This window comes from Oncorhynchus masou, chromosome 22, assembly GCF_036934945.1.
Source record: "Oncorhynchus masou masou isolate Uvic2021 chromosome 22, UVic_Omas_1.1, whole genome shotgun sequence".
NCBI lineage: Eukaryota > Metazoa > Chordata > Actinopteri > Salmoniformes > Salmonidae > Oncorhynchus > Oncorhynchus masou.
Genome location: NC_088233.1, coordinates 38,574,261 through 38,586,418, shown reverse-complemented (window position 1 = coordinate 38,586,418; position 12,158 = coordinate 38,574,261). Strand labels below are relative to the sequence as shown.

The 12,158-nt window shown below is 42.3% G+C and overlaps 1 protein-coding gene across 1 annotated transcript; it reads left to right on the top strand.

Annotated features, from left to right (window-relative positions):
• The first annotated feature begins 1,576 nt into the window (after positions 1–1,576).
• On the top strand, positions 1,577–12,118 carry LOC135509450 (beta-2-syntrophin-like). Its single transcript, XM_064930115.1, has 7 exons — positions 1,577–2,416; positions 7,700–7,910; positions 8,148–8,355; positions 9,019–9,161; positions 9,362–9,558; positions 10,076–10,266; positions 10,382–12,118. Exons 1-7 carry the CDS (start codon positions 1,699–1,701, stop codon positions 10,472–10,474), a joined length of 1,761 nt encoding a protein of 586 aa, XP_064786187.1. The 5' UTR covers positions 1,577–1,698; the 3' UTR covers positions 10,475–12,118.
• Positions 12,119–12,158: the final 40 nt, after the last annotated feature.

Below are 12,158 nucleotides of genomic sequence, written 5' to 3'. Positions count from 1 at the left end.
AGTGACCATGTGAAGATCTTAAGCTTTGTTAGATAGGGTAAAAGGTCAGAGAAATTCTTTACTAATAGCATGCGCTAGCCTACATGTTAAAACACTATGATCGTTCATTCAACTTTTAGATACACCCATACAGTGGGGCAAAAAAGTATTTAGTCAGCCACCAGTCCATCTCCCTTCTCACTATAGTGGTATATTAGAAAGGGAAAGGGGAAAGTGGGATACCTCGTCAATTGTACAACTGAATGCCTTCAACTGAAATGTGTTTTCATCATAGGTACACTTTCAGTTGAAGGCATTCAGTTGTACAATTGACAAGGTATCCCACTTTCCCCTTTCCCTTTCTAATATACCACTATAGTGAGAAGGGAGTTGGACTGGTCATCATAACATAAAAAGTAAAGCTAAGCCTGTCTAATTTTTAAACCCCCGCCTTTTATGACTAAGTAATTTAAGGTCCAATCACACACTATTGAATGTATTGGCTGTTTCTGTCGTCTAGCTCCAAGTTTTCACGCCACAGACAGCGGGCTTAAAACCTCTTGATACTCCCCATCCTGGATCCGGGATCGTGAATAAAGTCTCAGGCTCATTAGCATACGCAACGTTAACGATAGTTTGCAAATAAAATGAAAATAATGCACTGTCATCTCAGATTTTCAAAATATGCTTTTGAACCATAGCAAATCACTAATTTGTGTAAGAGTATGCTAAGCTAGCTTAGCATTTTGAGTAGCATTTAGCACGCAACATTTTCACAAAAACCAGATAACCAAATAAATAAAATCATTTACCTTTGAAGAGCTTCGGATGTTTTCAATGAGGAGACTCTCAGTTACATAGCAAATGTTCAGTTTTTCCTGAAAGAATCTTTGTGTAGGAGAAATCGCTCAGTTTTGTACATCACATTTGGCTACCGAAACGAACCGAAAATTCAGTCACCAAAACGTCAAACTTTTTCCGAATTAACTCCATAATATCGACCGAAACATGGCAAACATTGTTTGGAATCAATCCTCAAGGTGTTTTTTCACATATCTCTTCATTGATATGCAGTTCGTGGAAGCCTGCTTTCCCCTCAGAATCGCATGGAAAAATACCAGCAGCTGAAAAAGAAGCACCAATTTCGACGGAGGACACCGGGCGGACACCTGGAAAATGTAGTCTCTTATGGTCAATCTTCCAACGATATGCCTACAAATACGTCACAATGCTGCAGACACCTTGGGGAAACGACAGAAAGGGCAGGCTCATTCCTCTCGCATTCACAGCCATATAAGGAGACAATGGAAAACGGAGCCGCAAAAATCCTGCTGGTTTCCTGGTTGCCGTTTCATCTTGGTTTTGCCTGTAGCTCCCGTTCTAGGGCACCCACAGACAATATCTTTGCAGTTCTGGAAAATTCAGAGTGTTTTCTTTCCAAAGCTATCAATTATATGCATAGTCGAGCATCTTTTTGTGACAAAATATCTTGTTTAAAACGGGAACGTTTTTCATCCAAAAATGAAATTGCGCCCCTAGAGTTTCAAGAGTTAAGCGCGCTCAATAATAAGGGAGAGTCCGTCAGAGGCAACTGTTTTCCACCATCTGTGCGTAAGTGGGTGTGTCAAATGTAGGGTAGGCTAGCGCTTGGGTACGCGCTTTGAAAAGAAGAAAAAGTTCATAATGAGTTTAGTCTGAAACCCGCCCCGGATTTACAGGATGGCTCTCTGGACACGAGCGGACAAAAATGGTCAATTAGACCTTTTGCTTCGGGACCGCTGGATTCGGGTAGCGGGCGAATTGACCAGCGAGACTTTCACGTTAACGGCCGAAGCAGAGATAAGCGGGCACGCGAACAACTTGCATTGCAACAATTCAGCGGACCTACGAAATGGAATATCAAACGGAAACGACCCAGGGTTAACGTCGGGAATTTCGAACCATGGTCAAATCTCGAACCCAGAACAACATCCGAACCATGGTGCGCTAGGACGAAGCAGTAGCCCAGCGCACGGGGGAATCAACAGGGGTCACTACGAAGGTTTTAGCGCAGGCTCTAGCAAATATAATCGTGATAACGGTACGAACTCTGATTTTGGCAGCCCGGGGTCCAGTTACGGTAGTCCTAGATCTAGCTTCAGTTCCAGGCATGGCGAAACTTCCATCAATTTAGAATCCTGCGCATCGGAAGCTGTGCGTAAAGTTCGAGTTGTAAAACAAGAGTCGGGCGGGTTGGGGGTCAGCATCAAGGGAGGTCGGGAAAACCGAATGCCCATCCTAATATCCAAGATCTTTCCCGGACTTGCAGCAGATCAGAGTCGAGCTCTTCGGGTCGGTGACGCGATACTGTCAGTCAATGGAAATGACCTCAGGGAGGCTACGCATGATCTAGCGGTGCAGGCTCTAAAAAAGGCCGGGAAAGAGGTTACGCTTGAGGGTAAGTTTTCAAACGCAATAGCGGGGATTTGAGAAGGCCAGTCTTTCTGACAGCTGCCTCAACCAGGCCTATTACCCTAAACAATGTGCGCTTGATAGCAAAATAAAACTTTATTCTGCTTCGTTCTTGATGAAGGCCTACTATGGAGCTGTGGGCCAAGTATTGCATGTTTTTGACAATCAGGAAATAGACACAGACCTAAATAAAATAAGATCACGAACAGCCAGTTGGATGATTAACATTCAGTATGGTGAATTTATTGAAGCCCAGGATACTTTTTCAATCATTTAAAATGTAGGCAGGATTCAGGCCAAGCTTTAGGCTACAATGTTTCCTTTCTATTACATTGCCAGACTACAGCACATAGATATAGGCTACAATGTAACCAGTTCACAGCCACTGACTCATTAGGCTTATTGTAAATAGAAAAGTAAGAACAGTGATTACAAAATTAGCCACATTGTATGTGGCAGTGGTTATTCTAGATAAGTCATTGTAGGCTAGAACAGTTAATCATCATGTTTGTGTACTCTTATATTGATTTCGGAGCACTTTGGTGTGAAGCCCTGGGGGTTGGAAACAACTGGTCAGGGGCTGAAATGCACTGTGTGGTGGATAGGCTTAATGCTTTGGAAATTAACCCTTTATGGGTGTAGAGAGTTGGTTTATGTGACACCGTTTGTTTCATTCTGTCAAATGAGGACTCACTGTCACCCCCAAATTAAAGTAGGCTTAATTTTTTTCTGCTTCTCATCTCAAATAGGCCTCATAGTTCAAAATAAGACTCTCTCTACTGGGGAACCTAGGAATTTGTTTAAGGAATGTGCCAGTTCCCCGTCAATGTTTGTTAGACTGACAGGGAGTGAGTTGTGATGTTAGTAAAAGGGCCCCCATTCCAATCTGTCTGCATTTTCCTCCTCATCCTCTGAATACTCCCATAGGCCTAACCACAGATGGACAAGGTCGAAATTAGATTTCAATTTCCAGACCACTATGTGATGTACACAATACATAAATCCTAGACATTGGGGCAATTAGTGACTTCACATTCCTTAACCAGGTTGCTTCCAAAACCTGCATAAAACTCGCACACAGGCATGAATGTTGTGTTTCTAACAAATACATATGCTACTTTATTGAGCTTTTCCTAATATATGAGTCTGCGGTAATGGAAATGTAATAACTGTATAACATTAGTCAATTGGATCGTGGCTGTCTGTGTTTAGTTTGCCTGCTTATTGGTGGATAGAGGAGGCCATTGTCTGGTTAAAAGGAATAATTAAAACAGTACAATGAGACAGACTCTAGTCATAAAATGGGGACAGGCCCAATTAGAGAGAATTAGTTAATTTATGTTGTTCACAAACCAAAACTTACTGACCATTGAACATTTCACTTGAGGATGCAATGCACTATAAGTCAAAGCATTAAAAAAGGGCCCTCACATATAGAAGTGTGAATCCAGGTTAATGTTGTAATACTGCCGGTTTTGATTCATATCAGTGGAACGAGCACGTTTGCTCTCCTTTCCCTCTCTCTTAAGTTGTTTGTGTTTGTAAACAGAAATGGATATGCACAGAAATATCTGAGTATAACCTACTTAGCTAAGATATTTGTTTATGTGGGATTCATTGCAGGACCAGTGTAGCAGCATGCACCTTGTGCATAGTGTTTGTGTAAAAAAAGATCCACCTACTGGATATATATACACTCTTTCCACTCATTTCCATGCCCTCCTTTTGTGATCCAGCTCAGGGTGATCAGAGGTGAGGAAGGGGGCAGGTTTGTGTGTTTGAAGGGGAGCAGCAAAGGGGGGCTTTTTTAAAATTAGGCCAGATATGTACAGTAACCAGTCAAAAGTTTGGACACACCTATTCAATCCAGGATTTTACTCAATTTTTTACTGTTTTCTACATTGTACAATAATAGTGATTACATCAACACTACGAAATAACACCTATGGAATCATGTAGTAAAAAAACAAATGTTAAACAAATCAAAATATATTTTAGATTCTTCAAAGTTGCCACCCTTTGCCTTGATGACAGTTTTTGCACACTCTTTGCATTCTCTCAACCAGCTTCATGAGGTAGTCACCTGGAATGCATTTCAATTAACAGGTGTGCCTTGTTAAAGGTTAATTTGTGTAATTTCTTTCCTTAATGCGTTTGAGCCAATCCGTTGTGTTGTGACAAGGTAGAGGTGGTATACAGGAGATAACCCTATTTGGTAAAAGACCAAGTCCATATTATGGCAAGAACAACTCAAATAATCAGAGAAATGACAGTCCATCAATACTTTAAGACATGCAGGTCAGTCAATCTGGAAAATGTCAAGAACTTTCCAAGTTTGTTCAAGTGCAATCGCAAAAACCATCCAGCGCTATGATGAAACTGGCTCTTATGGGGACCGTCACAGGAATGGAAGACCCAGAGTTACCTCTGCTGCACAGGATAGGTTCATTAGAGTTAACTGCACCTCAGATTGCAGCCAAAATAATTGCTTCACAGAGTTCAAGTAACAGACAAATCTCAACATCAACTGTTAAGAAGAGACTGTATGAATCAGGCCTTCATGGTCGAATTGCTGCAAAGAAACCACTACTAAAGGACGCCAATAAGAAGAAGAGACTTGCTTGGGCCAAGAAACACGAGCAATGGATATTAGACTGGTGGAAATCTGTCCTTTGGTCTGATGAGTCCAAATTTGAGATTTTTGGTTCCAACCTTGTGTCCTTGTGAGACGCAGAGAAGGTGAACGGATGATTTCCGCAAGTGTGGTTCCTACTGTGAAGCATGGAGGAGGAGGTGTGATGGTTTAGGGGTGCTTTGCTGGTGACACTGTGATTTTATTTATTATTCAAGGCACACTTAATCTGCATGACTACCACAGCATTCTGCAGCGATACGCCATCTGGTTTGCGCTTAGTGGGATTGTCAATTGTTTTTCTACAGGGCAATTACCCAACTCACCTCCAGGTTGTGTAAAGGCTATTTGACCAAGAAGGAGAGTGATGGAGTGCTGCATCAGATGACCTGGCCTCCACAATCACCTGATCTCAACCCAATTGGGATGAGTTGGACCGCAGAGTGAAGGAAAAGTGCTCAGCATATGTAGGAACAAGTGCTCAGCATATGTAGGAACTCCTTCAAGACTGTTGGAAAAGTATTCGTCATGAAGCTGGTTGAGAGAATGCCAAGAGTATGCAATGCTGTCATCAAGGCAAAAGGTGGCTACTTTTGAAGAATCTAAAATTGAAAATATATTTTGATTTGTTTAACAATTTATTTTGGTTACTACATGATTCCATATGTGTCATTTCATAATTTTGATGTCTTCACTATTATTCTACAATGTAGGAAATAGTAAAAATAAAGAAAAACCCTTGAATTAGTAGGTGTGTACAAACTTTTGACTGGTACTGAATATTTGAAAGGAGCCTCTCCAGAGCCTTCTACAAACCCCCTCCCCACCTGTGGAGTCTGACACACTGTTCTCATTAAAGGCCTGGCAGCACACAGTCTGGGGCAGGAGGAGAGAAAGACGTTCATGGGGAGGAGAGGAAGGTAGAGCTGGACAAACCACAGGAGGATTGTGGTCAGAAGAAAAACAGTGGTCAGGATCTGGGGTGTAGCCAGGCACATAAAGCAATACCCGGGTGAAGTCTACAAGAAGAGAAGAGCAAATGTGTGCATGATCAAACCATGGGGAATGGAGGGGGGTACACAACAGACCATGGGTTTGAACCTCAACTCCTTCAGCCAAATAATGAGTTGGAGTCTGTCAGATTCCTCCAGCTCTCCCCTTCCTCCTCGGTCTCATTCCTCTGCATTGCTGTGGCCATATAGGTATGGAGGGAAGGAGGAAAGATTAGCTCTAGCTATGTGTTATGGCACCTCTAGGGACCCAGTCCCATCTCTTTCTCTCAAACTCAAACATACACACCTCTGTGTACTGCCCTAATTAAAAGCAGTACGGTAGCTAACAGTTCTAATGAGATCTTTAAACAGCGCCAGCGAGGGACAGCAAGAGCAGCTTCTGGAACCAACTATCTGACTCTGAACTTTTCACAAAGGTTTAATGCCATGGTGGGACTGGGATTAACCTCTTCCTTGTTTAGTTCATCAGAAAACACTGCCATAAAACACAACTAGCCCAAACTGCAGTCTGAGTATTGACAAATGGAGATGGTGTGGTAAGCCTCCAACATGTATCTTTCCTCTGAGTGTGAGCCAGTGTCATGTTCTTTAGTCACCTATTCTTCAACCTGTGATGGCTAAAGCGTATCCGTAAAGATGTACCAGAGCTACAGTACAGTGGGAACGGAGGAATGAGACCGAGACCAAGCCTGTACTTAAACGTTCCATGGCATTTATAACCACACTGGAACACTGCAGTGATATTGTGGCTGGAAGTCTTGACTGAGCATCTTTACAGAATCTTTTCAGTACATTGAATCTAGAGTTGTCATTCACTACTTCATGTGGCTGTGTGTATTGGACATATGACACTCGGTGTAATGTATACTTTGCTACCTCAGGATTGCGCTGTATAACTGTAGGCAGCTCTGCCCATCTTGATCTCTTCAGGGTTGGGGTTAGGTGGTTTCTAGTCATGCTCTGGCCCATGTCCAGAAGGCCAGCCACTTTCTAAAACATGCATGCACACACATATACTCCAAAAGACTTGGATAAGCAGACATTCACTGACACTGTTAGTAAGAGCAATGTGGTTAGCAGGGACTTGGAAAATAGGTTCCAATCCTTGGCCCAGTGCCTTACCATGACTTCTCTCCTTCTGTCAAATTGCACACACACACAGTCCGCCCATACTTGTACTAGCAGATATTTGGGCCAATCACTTCCACAAGCCTAATCCTCGCCTACATCCGACAATGACCTTGTCTCTTCAGCTACTCGTTTTGAGTTTCTCAGTCAGAGCAGAGCGACCCAGAGCACTAAAGGAAGAGTGAGGGAAAGAGAATGTGTGAGGTGGAATGGGCCACGGGACCAAATTTGGAAACTGAATCCAGGATTTCAGTCAAAACTATTATTCTCCAAGGAGCTGACCTGCTAAGCACACAACTGCCCCACCAACTCTCCAACTCAGAGCAACTCAACAAGAGACTAATACGTCCTTATAAAACATTTATTACTCTTTAATTGAGCGTTGATCATGGTTGAAAAAGTTGCAATCTTGTGTTTCTTTTGGACACGCTTTTTTACAACTTGAGGTCTATGCATATTTAATCACTGTTTATTTATTTGTTCTGTGTTTCTGTAGTGAAATATATCAGGGAGGTTTCCCCACTGTTTAAGAAGCCGTCCTTGGTAGCAGACCTACCGTGGGATGGGGTGCGTCCTCAATCCCCCAACTTCAGTGGCAGTGAGGACTCGGGGTCCCCCAAACACAGCGGGGCCAAGGACCGAAAGGTCATCCCCCTCAAAATGTGCTTCATCAGCAGGAACCTGACTATACCTGACCTGGAGAACAGGTAAGACCTGCGTGGGGTGAGTGTGAGAGAGAATACAAAGAGGAGTGTTGGTATGGTATGTTTAGTAAGATAATGATAAGAATTAATCATTGAAATTAATAAGTTATTGCATTTTGTAAATTGGTTTTCATTTATACAGAATAATCTTGAAGTGCATATAATTACAAATTAAAACCAAACAGAAAAAAAATGGACACAACTAGACAATATGATGATGAGTACTGTTGACTCCTACAGGCTCTTGGAACTGCACTCTCCTGATGGCCAGCACACGGTGGTGCTGCGCTGTAAGGACAGCCCCAGTGCCCACTCCTGGTTCACAGCCATCCACACCAACATTGCTTCTCTGCTGCCCCAGACTTTGGCCCACATCAACTCCTACCTGGGCTCCATCACCACGGGGTCACACCCCCAACTCAAACATATCAGCTGGCTGGCAGAACAGGTACTACACTCATAGGCCTTCAGAATAAATTACACAAACAAAACATTATTTAGAAATAACTAAATTATACTAAAAAGTACTGTATGCTGTTGTGAAATACACTTATGTACAGATGCACACATACAGTATTGTTTTGTTGTTCAGTTGTGTACCTTACTCCATGTGTACTGTAAAGAGTTTGTTTTATAGATGGTCACTATGCTTGTTGTGATATTCTGTAGTCTTAAATGTGCCGTCTTGTACTTTTGCTGTGCAAATCAGAAAAAAATCTGAATTTATTTTAAATGCATTTGACATGGGTACATGTAATTTAAAAGAACAATAGAGAACAACATTGAAGAAATTGGAACAATAGGGAAAAGAGGGAAACAGCTGAACAAAATGAAAGCAGGAAATAGTCCACAAAGCAGGTAGTGGTGTAATGTCGGTACGCCTGTTTAATGTATGGATATTGTCTGTGCAGGGTTGTTTACTTGGCCTTGTTGGGGGTTGACAGGAAGTACTTTGAGACAGAAAACCACAGGAAGCTGCTGTTGCATTAACTATTTCCTCTGGGCCCACCTAGCATGACACACACACACCTACACAAACAGACATGGAAAACCTTATCAGTAATGACATAAGCACCTTCTCTCATGCTGTCTCTCTTTCTTTATGGTGTAGGTCCAGCTGGATGGTGGGCGGCACCAGTTCCGACCAATTGTCATGGCACTGACAGAGAAAGATATCCTGCTGTTTGAATCAGTCCCATGGAACCGTGAAGCATGGTCTACACCCCTGCTCACACACCCACTACTCGCCACAAGGTACGTCAACAGGTTGGCCAGACAGCATTAGAATGTAGGTTGTATCTCTCTTTGTCTTTTTCTCTCTCTGACTCTTTCACTCTGAGATGTGTTGGCGTTTTGTTATCATAACTTATGAATCACTTAACTTGATAAAGATCACTCGTGGGAGGAGCAAACGATGAGCTGACCTTGTTTGGTGTGTACCCGTTTCTATGTAGACTGGTGCACTCTGGCAGTGCCCGCAGTTCCCCGGCGCAGGGGGCAGACCTGGTGTTTGCCACTCGGACAGGTACAGGGCGAGGCATTGAATCCCATGTGTTCCGGGTGGAGACGCACTGGGACTTGTCCTCGTGGACCCGGGCGCTGGTGCAGGGGGGGCATTCCGCTGCAGAACTGATTAAGGAGATCTCCATTGGTGAGTGGATGTGTATGTCTGTATCAGTGGAGGCTGCTGAGGGGAGGACGGCTCATAATAATGGCTAGAACGGAGCAAATGGAATGGCATCAAACACTTGGAAACCATGAGTTTGATATATTTGACACCGTTCCACTGATTCAGCTCCAGTCATTACCATGAACCCGTCCTCCCCAATTAAATCAAATCAAATTTTATTTTTTTATTTTTTTTAACCCCTTTTTCTCCCCAATTGCGGGTGTACCGTCTCAGTGAGGCTTTGGAAGCACATGATTCACTTCTCACTGTGATACAGGAAGTGATGACAGAAAAATGTTAATGTTAAAAAAACTACTGTTCAATGGTAAAAGAAAAAAGAAGGGGGAATGTTTCCACTCACGTTGAGTCTTTTCATTCCCTATTCCACTGCAACACAAACATATTCAGACTTCTCACACAGGCACACACATACTATTCCAATTACACACACACACACACACACACACACAAAGTTTTCACCCTCTCCTCTGTCCCTCAGGTTGCATGCTGAACAGGCAGGACGTTCGCCTCACGCTTCATTATGAGAAGGGCTTCACTGTGACCCGGGAGTCAAGGGAGCCTGCAGTGGGCACTGTGCTCTTCAGATACCCCTTCGAGAAGCTCAAGATGTCCACAGACGATGGGATCCGCAACCTTTACCTGGACTTTGGAGGTCCAGAGGGTGAAATGGTACATCGCTGTTGGACACATTAGTGCATTTCAGAGAGTAATGGTCTAATAGTCCCTTTAATGTATTGATTGATCTACTGTTTCGTATGTTTTATTTGGTCTTTGTCTTTTTTAGGTGTTTGACCTGCACTCTGGCCCCAAGCCCGTGGTGTTTGTTCTTCATTCCTTCCTGTCGGCCAAACTGTCTCGTCTGGGCCTGCTGACGTGAAGAGGCTGGGGTCAGGCACATCAACAAATATTCCTCTTTTTACTATGCATCATTCATCACAAGCGTTCCAATGTATATGTGCTCTTTTTATGCATGTACTTTGTTCTTGTCAGGTGAATGAGTGATTTTTGTGAAGAACAGAGTATGTATTTGTTCATCTAAGTATGTGTAAATGCGATTGGGTTTGCAAGTTGTTGATTGAGTGTAAATGACCAAGAGCATACTGCCAGTGTGAATGGGTTTATACTTTTGCATTTGTGTTGGCTTTATAGTGCATGTTACCCAAAAACAGATAATCGAGCACATTATCTAAAATGACTTATATTCAGGATTGCCAACTGTGCCTTGTTACATGTAGTGATAAATGCTATTTTTATTGTGTAAAAGTTATTTTTCTTCAAAAGCTAATAGGTTTTAAAGCAAAGTAAGCCTTAAACATGCACAGCAATAGTATTATTCTTATACTGTAAACATGTTATTTCTGTATTGTTTTTTCTTTGTATATATATCCTATGTTTAGCATGACTTGACTATGGAAAAAGTTCTTATTTTGGAGCATTTACAAAATCACGGTGTAACACCAGTGACCCCTATGCTACCTGCCTCAAAGACACCCTTCCCTCCAGTAGGCTAGCCACACCGCCAAACCATTGTCCCATGCTGCCTGAGAACACCACTTCCCTTTACCACTCCATTCTGCATTGGCCTTAAGCCAAGTCATTCTATTAGAGTTCATGATATGAGGTCATACCTAAGCTTCTCTGCCTTTCTACTCTCTTCTTTTTCGGTGTTTCCTGTGGAAGTTCCTCATACACACCATGCAAACATGAGATGTACTGTCAATATTCATCCACAGTAAAGTCCCTGAGGGGTCTGGGTCATGTTTTTGCCCAAATACTCCATCATGGTCATATTACATAATTAAAATAAGCAACATACTTAAAGAACGTTCAAAGATGTTCATTCAGCACTATGATATCTGGGAAAATGTCATTTCAGCTGCATTATGGCTCATTTGTCTCAAGCCTTCTCTCTCTGTCTCATCTTCAAAACAGGCTTCAGGTCCAGTTAGAAAAAGCTTTGGATACTTTTAATAGCCCAAATAGGATGCACTTATTTTGATTTATCCCTGTGTAAGCTTATCATGCTGTATGTTACCACTGGCTCTGATTGCTACATTATGTCATGGCTCTTCTTCGGACCCTGCTTGACCACATGATCCCCCAGCTTGACTTAATATGTAAGCAGATACTGTAAGTGCCTAGTGGATGCTGCCAATTGTATGTCTGAACTCTATCCCACTTCAGTCTCTGTACTTTTAATAATTTGTAGGTATCAATACAGATCTGTCAAACATTGTTTAATATTTTTTTTTTATCATATCTTTCTTCCATTTTGTTTCGAGCAATGTACTGTTATTGCAAAGCATTTTTTTTTAAAGAAAGAGTGTTGAACCAAATGTGTCTGTGGTAGCTTTGCGTTTGACACAATCATTTAGCAGGACAAGAAACATTGCTGCGGCAAACCTGTTACATGCTAAGAATTTTAGACTTCCAAGCCTGCACTCTAAAATATATATGCAATGTATGATCATCTAAAATGTAAATATCTATAAGAATAAAATCTGTTAATGCCCAGCTGTAACAGATGGTTTTGTTGTCTGAACATGACAGTGGAAAGAACT

Bases quoted from the DNA above. Each gene is read 5' to 3' on its own strand.
- LOC135509450 (XM_064930115.1), top strand. From the start codon at position 1,699: ATGGCTCTCTGGACACGAGCGGACAAAAATGGTCAATTAGACCTTTTG. The intron at 7,911-8,147 runs GTAAGACCTGCG...TGACTCCTACAG, and splicing joins ATACCTGACCTGGAGAACAG to GCTCTTGGAACTGCACTCTC. The intron at 10,267-10,381 runs GTACATCGCTGT...TGTCTTTTTTAG, and splicing joins GAGGTCCAGAGGGTGAAATG to GTGTTTGACCTGCACTCTGG.